We start from the raw sequence: 12,003 nt of genomic DNA on the forward strand, positions 1-12,003 counted from the left end.
GAGAAAGCCATAAGATGAGGAGGGAAGACTGTGCCTGTGATCCTCGGCCATGAAGTTTCACAGCTGAGGGGCATGAACACAAAAGAGATGTCACTTATTATAAACCCCAAATAAAAAGCAGTTGGTGGATATGATATGATATGATATGTCAGTGTATGAATGGTAAAACAAATCTGTATAACACACACTGTATGCTTAGTTTGAAAAGATATGTTTAAATTCCACACATGGCCCAATCTAACCTCAGAGATACTCACACTTAAAACGTGTTCAGTCAAGCCTACAGTGGATGCAGTTACAACATTTTACTAAGAGGACAAAAACTGCCTGAAGAATAACATGGATGGGAGTGGCAGTAAATGTCACATTAAAAAATAAATCTTTTCTCATAATTTAATGCTGCATAGCCTTGCCCGCACATCTGTGCCAACTTTGTGGCATACCTGTGTTTCCAGTTCCAGCATGTTGCACTGGCGCTATCAAGACATGGGGAAATACTTCATACACCTGTGTGGGAAAAAAACACAACCTTGTCAAGTCAGTTCTGTTTTGTTAAGCTGAGCTATAAAGCTGCTGTCACTGTCAACTCAAAAGGACTGGGGGTTGGATTAACAATTCTTTTTCACTGCTGAGCCACGTATCTACAGTATATCCAAGGATGTAAAGAACAAAAGAAAAGGCAGATAAAAACATCATACGTCAAAGTTCCAACAAGGTCACTTTACAAGGTATGTAAAGAGTCAAAATGTGCATGAATACAGTTCAGTTGGGTTTATTATAGGGGAAAGTTTAGACAACTACATGTAGTTTGAGTACAGATCATCGTTTGCTGAATGTAAGTGTGCCACACAATGTATTTGAGTGAAATGCTGAGCTATTTTGATGGAAACATCCACTGGCAGTATATGTATGCAGGCTTTACTGCTGGCTCAAGAATGTTGGCATCAAGTATGCAGTCCTGACAGACAGCTGCACTGCAGTGGCGTTTTTAACATGCCAGACCAGGGCCCAAGCGTGCTGGAGGCTCTAAAGAAAATCCAAAACGGCATTAAAAAAAACTGATAGGAAAAATGTACTAACTTGAATCACTGCTGTAGCAGGTGAGACGCGGATAAATCATCAGTTTGAATTTGTCCATAGAAGGTCAAAAATGACTGAATTAACCTTTGTAATAAAAATGTGTACAAATCTGCTTTTTATTCGAGTTTTGCTTTTCAAACCTTCGTTGGCCCTCGAAGCATATGAAGCAACTCAGCCTGTTTAACAAGATGAGGCAACGATTAAACTAATTATGTACTGACTCGTTCATTCTGAAGACTGCGAATAAACTGCACTTTTATGGACACAAATACTTCTCACTTCCTCAATTGCCTCTTTATACCCCGTGTTTAGTGTTATTTCTACCTTCAACCATTTCACCTCATCATACAACCACAGTATTCATTACACTACGTGTTATCCGATCGCCTGTTCGGGTTCGTCCTGTTTATTTTGTACACGATCAGCCCCGCCCTGCAGACGCGCTGATATCACGCAGTTGCGTAATTTGACAAGCCAGCGCAAAATAGGGAGAATGAACGTTTGACAGCTGGCTCGTTGCTCGTACAGATTGTTTCGAAACAAAAGAATACTTATGCTTAATTTATTTGTGAAAGATTTCGGATAGTCAGACTGTGTACCTCTGCTTTTATGGCCGCTGCCGTGAGGAATAATGTTTGGGTTGCTCCGGGGCAGGACGCGCAGTTTCTCCATAAAACCACCGCGCCACTGACAGCCGACGGTCTGAGAGGTGAAGATCATGGACAAGTGCTCTGTAACACGAGGGATACCATCCCGGGAACTTCCTCTTTCCATGATTATCATTTGGTAGGGGATTGCATTCTTCTTTTGCATCTGCCTCAGACCGTCACATTGTTTACTGATGCCTGCTGCCTTTGGCTTTAAAAAATAAGATCGTATGTTGCTGATGAAAGTAAAACAGTCTGTTTTCATGTAAAGATGTAAGCCTAATATTAAATATTTATTATATATAAAGGCAGGTCTGTATTGTGTGTTATAATATTCACAGCTAGTGTCCCAGCACGTGACTGAAATTCGCTTTGAACGTTTGTATTGATGCTGACATTCAGGTTGAATCGCGAGCAGGACATGGCTGGGATGTGAAACGTTGCACCCGCCACTGAAACTTGTGAGGAAGAGATGCATAGCGCTGCAGAGCAACTGGATGTGCTAATTTCAGCCATGTATTTCCAAACAGCTTCGGCTGGAGCGTTTCAGAAGGGCGACTGCTGCTTGTATAGGGAGAGGGGGGGGGGGGCGGTCTTTGATGTGACAGTATGTAGACATACACAAGTGCAGGCCCCAAATGCATCCACAGATTTATTTACACCACTTAGTTTTGTTATTCTTGTAAGTCTTGTGGAGAATAGTGAGCTGTTTTGTTGTTGTGAGGATTATTGTTCAAAGATGAACAACAATAGAAGACTGCTGAGGCGTTCAGGGTCCATCCTACTGCTTTTGCAGTTGTTAAAGGAAACTATCTTTTTCTAACACCATTGCATTTACATTAACGCAACTTTTACAATGTCCTTCTCTTGTGTTTTTCAGGGTAAAACAGAGATGGACAACTATCTATCTCCACACCAACAGGACATGGGGAACTCAAAAATGTTTTGCAGGGACAGCGCTCTGATGCTAGAGCCGCCTTTCACTGAGGACTATGGCTCCCCGTACAGCGTCAACATGAGCCTGCTCGTTCCTGATGTCACATGCCTGCACCCTGGTCTCTGCAGGGCAGTGAGACCCATCAAAACAGAGCCGTCACACTCTCTGATGCACCCATCCTGTCAGGGCAACGTAGTGACACCAACACTTCAAGAATACCCAGGTGTTTTTAGAGCAGGCGACACAGCTGGCGGCAAATTTTTCATCAAACAGGAAGTGCCAGATTTCCAGGATGTCCCACTGTTTCAGCTTTTGAACTCTGACTTGGAGCAGCTCGTCCATGGGTCACAGCTGAACTCCATCCCCATGGCCCCATTAAGTCTTCCTATTGGGAACGTCCACGTCGGCCCGGGGCAGAATTCTGCTAAACTCACAAGCGGTCCTCAGAATGAATGTTTTACATTTCATCGACGCTTAGGCCATCAGCAGAGACCGACCTATCTGCCGCCGTCACCGCCAAACTCTGATCCCCCAAGTCCAGACAGGGGAAAGGAGCTCCTACACAATCTGTCCCCACCTCCCTCCTACGAAGTCAGCATCGCCTCCAAGTTAACTTTTCACACCAACAATCCCATTGATCCAGGACAGACTTCTCGTGTAGCTCCAATCCAGAGTCCAGGCCAAAATTCCAATGTTGGATTAGTCCAAAGCCTAGGTCCTGCGCCAGTCCAGCGTTCGAGTCTGACACCAGTTCAGACGACGGCAGGTGTTGGCCCAATGTCCCCAGTGTTGGCCCAGTCGGCTTCAGTTAAGTACAACAGAAGGAATAATCCTGATCTGGAGAGACGGCGGATTCACCACTGTAATGTTCCAGGTGAGACTTCTGCCCAGTTTGCACAACAACAATAAAGTTTAATTTGAACTAAAACTCAAATCCAAGTAGGTGCACAGAATACTGATCTTGATGGACTTTTTTTTTCTTTAGGGTGCAGGAAAGTATACACCAAGTCTTCTCATTTAAAAGCCCATCTACGGACCCACACAGGTAAAATGTTTGGAGTTGTACTTCTTATTTTGGGGTGAAAGTGGTGATGTTGCCAGGCAGAAAAAATGTACTTGGCATGCAGATGCATTCTGTCCGCTGATAGACCTGGCCCACATCTCACTGCTGTCAAATCACCCTGCAGCTCTCATAAAGGGGGCAGGGAAGAAGATAGAACACGCTGTGATTTATGGCTCACTATTTGAGTCGCGTGTATGACAAAGTATCGTCTTTTTAGTCAGTGAAACTCATGTGTTAGTCATTTGAGATGTGTTGAAATATTCCATACTTTTAAGTAATGTTATTTATTGAGGGAAATGTATCCAAATATGAGTTGTCCGTCTGCCGGAGCTTCATTTTTGCTTCTTTTTTGCTTCATCTGTTGAAGGAGAGAAGCCGTACCAGTGCTCCTGGGAGGGATGTGAGTGGCGCTTTGCCCGTTCTGATGAGCTGACTCGCCATTTCAGGAAACACACCGGGGTGAAGCCTTTCCAGTGTGGCGTGTGTAGCCGCTGTTTCTCCCGCTCGGATCACTTGGCCCTACACATGAAGAGACACCAGAGCTAGAAACCCTCTCCTGCAAATCAAGCCAATCTTTTTATTTTTCAGTAAACATGGAGAAAGAATCGGTACTACATATCAGCAAACAAATAAAATTAATGTGGATTGTTTCACTCACTCCCCAAATGGAGACATTTTTAACAGTGCTGGCCCACATGTAATTGTTTCTTTTATTGTAAAAAAATACTTAATTTAACTGTTGCCTTCTTTTATTACCACACGTATGCTCCAACATTGGCGGGACATTTACAAAGATGTCAGTCAAAAATAATTAGCCAAATGTGATGATTAAATAATATTTTATTAGTTTTCCAGTGCACTGCAAAGTACATGAACAACTTCAAATATATTTATTTAATTATCAAAGGTTTTTCATTGTAAAGATAATATCAACATGTTGTCATCATGTCTCATTTATTTAATTAACTTTAATAGCAAACTGCCATACTGTAAGTGCAGGTATAGTATTACTCTTAACTGGAAGGTCAAAGAATATGTTGTTTTAGACAGCGGGTCAAAGGATTGATAGTGTGTGTCTGTGTGCGTGTCTGTGTGTGTGTCTGTGTGTGTGTGTGTGTGTGTGTGTGTGTGTGTATAGAAAGTAACAGCAGTTAGTTAAAGTTGTAAACAAGTTGTGGATTTACTAAAAGACACAGTAGGAGAAATACATTTTTGGGATGAGCGCTGTTTGCAAGCCGTGTGGTGAGTGCAGCGCTTACAGCATGACTTCAACACTGCCAGATTTATGGGTTACTTTGCCACCGAGGATAACTCAAAACAAAATCTATATTTACTCATAATACTGAAACGGAAGGAAGATAATGTGTATGAGGTATAAATCGTATTCATTTGGACAGCATTATGAATGTTCTATATATCTATGCCCCTCTATATTGTAACATGGATATCGCCATTACAGGAAGTGTTAAATGTCTTTCAGCCAGGTGCAGAGATAAATCCATTATTTCAGGACTTATATAGACACTGCATGATTTTATTTAAATATTAAAAAAGGTTTAACTTATTTCCATGGGTTTGTTTCGTCCCATGTTCAGCCACGCAGCAATATTTCATTTTCACACGAAAGATTGTAAAGTGCTCAAACTACATTTACAACAGCTTTGAGTGCGGGACATTTCAGCAGCAGGTCAGAGTCGTTTCTACTTTCTCCTGGAAGTCTTAAGACAAATTAAGACGCGTTCATCTTCTTCACTTCGTTTCGGTTGCAAATTATGGGTCCGAATGTTAGGTATCTTATCTTATGATTATCATATTACTGCTTTCAAAACGATCTAGACTTGAGCACGTGCCGGTATGAACATCTTTGTACGCTTTTGGTTTCTTTGACTGCTATCCACATATTCAAACACCTTTTGAAAGTGCCTTTAACTGCTTTTTTCTTTGGACGATAGAAAAACAAAGCTGCCCCATTGGGACAAAGTTCTTTTATCAGGTACTGTACTCTGCTTAAATGATTCTGTGTGTTGGCTGCCCCTCCTTATTTCCACACTAGAGCGATCTCTATTTATGACCAAGTTTCTTTATAATTTGATTTCAGGTTGAACTAAATCTCTATAATTTGTTAAGATGTATGTATTTTGTATCGGCTGTATAAGGATACAATCCAATGATTGTTTTTTTTTTGGGTGTATTAAGATTTTAAACTTTTTTTTTAATTGCAGAGACTGTTTTTTTTGGGTGGGGGGGGGTTTTGGGCAAAGTCTAAGAAGGATCAAATTATAGAACATTGTTACACTGTCATCACTTTCTCCAGCCAAGATAGCACCTCAGTGGCGTATGTGCCAGTGAATTATTGCAATACTTTAAAAAAAATAGATATAAACACAAATATTTTGACGTGAAAGGCGTAACAATATTTTGTGTCATAGTTCATTACATGAAAATGTAGCCTAAATTGATCAAATGTGCTATATGAAGCCATGTGACCCTCAAAGTACAAATAAAAGTTTTTCGTTTAAATATTTATTTTTGAATTCTTGATTTTTTTTAAACGTTATTATATACATCTTGTAGCTTCTACATTATCCATGTGTGTTTCCATTCTGAGTGTACTCACTTTGTGTGAGACGAGACACAACACAACAAGCAGAAACATGTTTATTCTTTTCATGAACAGCTTCATTTTCAGAGTTTGAGCTTTTTAGCTTCCATAACATCTTCTTTCAACATCTAAAATATAACTTTTAGATGTTTACTTTACGTCACTTTGTCTATTTGTGTGTGTAGATTTACCCTAAATTCACTAAAATGTTGCGTTAGATAATAAACATTTGCATATTTTAAAATAATATTTCATAAAACGATGTAAGTAATCAACTGGGGAGGTTTCATGGTGTTGTGTATTAGTTATTTATTTTTAGACTTTTACAATAAACATCTTTAAAGTGTGTTTCTCTTTAGTAGCACTTACACACACTTTCCAATTTAATTCCTATCTATATTCTGAAGGCTTTGTATATCATTAATAGACTGATTTATATCAATATAACAAATTATTACTAAAAAACATGGCGAGAATAGATTTTATTTATGGCTGTTGCAAGTATTTTCTGATTTAAGGATTAATACAAAGACCTTTGACTTTGTAATATTTCAACAAAATGAAAGAAGAACCTGGCTTTATCAGATTTCTGATCCCAGAAATGTATGTAAATTGGCATATTTAATAAGTTAATGCCTCATTTGTATATTTAAACATAACATTTCAGAACACTTGTCCCTAATGTAAGTAATCAACTTGGGGATTGTGACAGTTAAAACCTGTTCTCTGTAGTGTCTCTGCTTCAATAAGCTTTTACATTGCAGGCAACTACAGTAATATGAATCTTTATTATTAGTCCAGTAGCCCAGTAACACTAATAATTATAATGTACTTGTGTTCCTTTTGGTTCTTTATGATTTGAATGTTTAGTAGTTATGAAGGAACACACCCTGTATGCACTTGATCTTAACAATTTTCATGTAATCAAAACAAAACAAGATGACTTCTTCTTTTGTTTCGTAATTGTTGGAAAGCACTTTGACATGAGTCATAGCAGAGGTGCTGACAAAAGGTGCAAAGAGAAGCTGCACAAAAACACAGAAGTTGTCTGAGCTTGCCCACGAGCTCCCTGCGGAGATCGTTATAGTATTGTTGACTTCTATACTTCGCTTTGCTTGTACGGTATAGCCCACATAGTATGGGCTCCTGTGAGGGATAAATCATGCATGTCATATACTGCACACCGACATTCTAAGCGGAGTGGGGAATTGAAACCTCGTTATCGTAATCATCTGAATCCTTTTTCTGGCTGACAGAAACATTCATCCAGACCCAGTTATAATAGAGCGCCGTACATGATGAACTGGGCGAACCTGTTTTTAGAAACTGTATTCACTCCACGCCGTGTTTACACAATCCATGTTTTAAGATACCAGTATCAGCTGAAGCTAGGTAACAAAGCAGTACGATATTACACAGAGGTACAGAAGGTTTTACTTGCATGTTTGAATATGTTAGTGAGGATTCTGAGGTACAATTTCTTTACATATAGACGCTAAATTTAAACGTGAATCGTCCAATATTGTTTCCTGTTCCTGTAGCGATCAGATGTACTGTACTCTGTGTACAAGCTACTGTACTGTATATCATCTATAATTTGAAATATCTCCCCTAATACCAAGATTAGGTTTCTGAATGCCAGAGAATGCGAGTACTCAAATGTCGAAGTGACATCGAAACCACATACCATCCGTCTCAGTCATAGATAGCAACTAGCTCCATACCAGTGTGTTACATACAAAATGCAACTTTATTAACCTTCATGCCTCCATTCATATTAATATACATGTATATGTTTGAACTTATTTTAATTTCACAGCTCCATCCATATGAAAAATACAGAGAAAAAGGCAAAAAACACTGACTGGATACTTAAACAACTCTTGGAGAAAAGAAAAAGCGAAACAGAAAAAAAAAAAAAAAAAAAAAGGACACCTGTTCTTGAAGTTTTGAAAAATATCAGGATTAAAAATTTCTTTTACACATTGTGGAATTCCATGAGCAGAATCTCTCTTTTGAAGCGACGCTGAGCAAATATCACAATTTTTTTTTCTTTTTTTTCTCCACGGTAAGAATGAAAAGATCTGAATATATTTACACTACACTCACTTTACATAAATACAGGAACAACGATTACTGTACGTAATATCAGCAAACTTGAAACATAGGCATTGGCTTCACTACTTAAAATGTTTTTCAAAAACCGGGAAATCAAAAGCAGATGTTACACAGAAAGTAAAATAGATATCCAAACTGAGAGAAAAGTGTAAGATCGGTATTCAATAACAAAAAAAGGTGTCGCTCTACAGCAACAGGATTCCTCATTGTGTTCCGTGTTGAGTTCATGTGATGAAGCTGAAACATCAAGAGGCCTTGGTAACTCAGTTGTGTTCCCCCCCTGGAGGAAGTGACTTATTGCAAGCAAAGTAATAACGTGAGCTATAAACAGCCTGTGAAAGTGTTATGGGAGGATGCTGCATTTGACACAATGGCGTAAGGCTCAGTGCGAAAATAAAGTTAAACATTAAATAAAGGTCCGACTTGCATAATGTTGTCTGTGCTTTTTTTCTTCTTCTTCTTCTTCTTCTTCTTCTTCTTCTTCTTCTTCTTCTTCTTCTTCAAAATGTATGGTTTTTCTCATTGGATATTTATTAATTTGAGCACACAATGTTGAAATCCAAACTCTGCCCAGAGCATTTGAGATTTACAAGTTTGCAATATGAGGCACTATTCATTATTATTATTGCATAATTTTGACCCTGGTAACCGTTACAAAATTATGCTTTCAAATGAGGAAAGAGATGCTGAAGGGAAACATAATACACCCTGTGGACACACCATATTCAAGTCTAATTGAATCGAAGCAAAAAGTGGTGTATTAAGGCATGCAACGTCATACACTGAATACGAGAGTACACGTGTTGATATGTGCTTGATCAATATAATTTCTTGTCCGGGTATAGCAAAATAGCAACACAGGGAATTGAGTACCACAATATGGTAATTGTATATAAATAATTTTGTTGATAAAAGCAAACACTGGTTCAAAGCCTTGGAAATAAAAATGATTTGATCATGAACTTATTAAACCACAACCAAAAGAAAGCATAACCGTTCTATAACATCACATATGACCATTTACATGATGGATACCATAAGCCCCATTTCACTGTATATCAAATTAGATAAATTACAGTCTCTGAAAAAAGACTTTACATGTATAAATGTATTTCCTGCATCTACTAATCAAAAGCCCTATTTTTCCAATGTATATACAGGCTGTAGAACTTTGTAATAAGTTTTATCTTCACTATCACATATATTACAACATTTCAAAAGATCCTTTTTACAGAAGAAAAAGAGTTATATGCAAAGATGAAGTGCCCCTCGACAATAAAATGTTCTTATACATTATATGGAGGATAAAATATGATGATGATTATTTGTTTATAAATTGACATCTGAAAGAAAAATAATTTCGAAAAAAATCATACTAATAAACAAACAAGGTGCTGATATGCTTTTGCCAAAATGATAATACAACTGGGCATAATGACATGTGCACAAAACATATATATATATATATAAATAATGATAAAAGACATTACCATTTTCCATTACATCAAATGGGTGTCACATACATTGGGGTGCATGTGTGGAAATGACTTCCTGGATTTGGCTTACTTTGCTGAAAGTGAGGATGTTCTATGCAAAAGTGTGCAGATTGTTTTCAAGGTGCAGTTATCAAAAAGGTTGCCATTTCTTTTTACTGGCTTCGGTCCAATAAATGCATTTAGCGGCACCATCAAATAATATGGGATGGCCTGATGCTCCGAGTTTACGTCTTGCAGGTCGTACACAGCGTTAAGAGGATTGGAAATACTTGCAAAAATATCTGTTATTATGACTATAAAAACTTGCTTTTTTTATTTATTAAGTTCCTGACAAGTGATATTTCTGCCAGTAACGGCATCCAAAATATAGTCTTGCTGTACATACATGATGTATTCATCCATGTACAAATGTTCTATACTATGTATGCATATGCGATTCCTCCATTTTTCAGCATTGTTTATAGCCAAATCTCAGGTAAATCCGATAACATATATCTGCTCTGAGGTGAGAACATTTCAAGTGACTTTCTGTATTCTGTAACATAATCAACAGATTGGGAGTAACTCACTAACTGAGACACATTGGATAAGAGCCTTGTGCTGGAGCTACAAACCAATCAAACAGAGGGAGTCGTGGTTCAGAGGGAAGAGTTGGCCCAGTTAGAAACTTCTCCTCTGATATTGACATCAGCAAACAGAACAAAGAGGAGCTTGGCGTTCCTTCTCATCACTTTGTTCAGTAATGTATTGCTCTTCTGTATTGTACATCAGGTAGCACACTATCCCTGTAACACTGCAGCCCATGTCAGTTTCAGCTTATGGTCAAGTGTCGCTGTGCAAAACCACAACGCAAGTTCCTTTCACTGTCAAACCCAGCTGAGAAAACAGAGCTGAATAATAATATAAAACAAAAAATAGATTAATCGGGACAGAATGAAAGCATGAGTCTGTAAGGTGCCTCTATTTTTTTTTTTCACATACTGGAAATCTCCTCTGATTGTTTCAAGTTCACTGTACATGAGGGGTTGTATTTTTCAAACATAAGCAATAAGCAGGCATACAAAAAAAGAAGTAGTAAGATTCAATAAACAAAAAGTTGTCATACTGAAAGTATATTTATCCTTTAAGATTGCACTTTACTGATTGCTAATCACAGCACAAATTCCACCAAAGATTTTTTTTTTTTTTTAATAAGAAAATGCTTTCAAGAGGCTCAACATAAAGAATAGCACTGATGAGATTTGGGGTTGTCCGGCCCTGTGAGTGGGTCATAAATGGTGCGTTTCTTTGCTGGTGTGATGATATGCGTGTCCAGTTTTCATTGTTTGAAAAAAAAAGTAATTTATTTCTGTAAAAATGGACGTGTTGATAAGGTTGATCCATTCAGGTTGTGGCTATTTGAGTTATTGTCATTTATTGTTTGCTGGCTAAGAGACAGGTAAAAGTCCAGCCCTCTTTGAGCTTCCATAATGGGATGCCTCGGATATAAAAGCAGGCTCCAGCAGGCCAAGGAAACCATCCGTGATGTCATGGCGCCCTCTGCTGGTCACAAATCAGACTCACAGGGATGCACGGTGCAACAATACTGCCTGTAACAAGGCCCAAGTCCTTTCCCGTGATCCAGTCCAAGCCTAACTTCTTTCTGCTCACACAGGAAATCCGTTCCATACAATGGGGTCTTTCACATTATGAGTGCTGGAAAAGCAGCCGTTCGAACAATAATGAAAAGAAAGATACCAAAAAAAAAAAAAAAGAGACCGTTGCGATTGCATTATATATTTTTTTTGTCCAAATAAAGAGTGCGAGTTCATCTTCAAAAATCAAAGTGAAACATTTACAAACAGTGCTGTAAAAGACAGTTCCCTATTATACTCCAATGAACAACAATAACAGATCCTGCCGTCTATTCCTTCCAACCCGAAGAGGATCCAAAAGTGACCCTGTGTTGTGCTCCACAAGCTCTGTGATTCTTCTTCTTCTCTCCTTACGACGGATGAGAGTGTGTGTGTGTGTGTGTGTGTGTGTGTGTGTGTGTGTGTGTGTGTGTGTGTCTGTATGTG

General features: G+C 38.5%; 2 protein-coding genes across 4 annotated transcripts in view; one reads left to right on the plus strand and one right to left on the minus strand.

Moving 5' to 3' along the window:
- Positions 1-1,529: 1,529 nt before the first annotated feature.
- Positions 1,530-7,253, plus strand: klf5b (Kruppel like factor 5b). Its single transcript, XM_029458524.1, has 4 exons — positions 1,530-1,866; positions 2,608-3,538; positions 3,650-3,709; positions 4,095-7,253. The coding sequence occupies exons 1-4, from the start codon at positions 1,690-1,692 to the stop codon at positions 4,271-4,273; spliced, it is 1,347 nt and encodes a 448-aa protein (XP_029314384.1). The 5' UTR covers positions 1,530-1,689; the 3' UTR covers positions 4,274-7,253.
- An 807-nt stretch (positions 7,254-8,060) lies between these two features.
- The window catches only part of klf12b (Kruppel like factor 12b), a 41,157-nt gene continuing 37,214 nt past the window's right edge, over positions 8,061-12,003 (minus strand). For all 3 annotated transcript variants that reach the window (XM_029458525.1, XM_029458526.1, XM_029458527.1), the window contains exon 6: positions 8,061-12,003. This exon is cut by the window's right edge and continues 380 nt beyond it. The gene's annotated coding sequence lies outside the window, so the exon portion shown is untranslated.

The sequence above is a fragment of the Cottoperca gobio genome, chromosome 21, assembly GCF_900634415.1.
Source record: "Cottoperca gobio chromosome 21, fCotGob3.1, whole genome shotgun sequence".
Classification (NCBI taxonomy): Eukaryota; Metazoa; Chordata; class Actinopteri; order Perciformes; family Bovichtidae; genus Cottoperca; species Cottoperca gobio.

Excerpts from the sequence above, each read along its gene's own strand:
- klf5b (XM_029458524.1), top strand. The coding sequence starts at position 1,690 with ATGGCCGCTGCCGTGAGGAATAATGTTTGGGTTGCTCCGGGGCAGGAC. Across the intron at positions 3,539-3,649 it reads TCACCACTGTAATGTTCCAG|GGTGCAGGAAAGTATACACC; the intron begins GTGAGACTTCTG and ends TTTTTTCTTTAG. Across the intron at positions 3,710-4,094 it reads CCATCTACGGACCCACACAG|GAGAGAAGCCGTACCAGTGC; the intron begins GTAAAATGTTTG and ends CATCTGTTGAAG.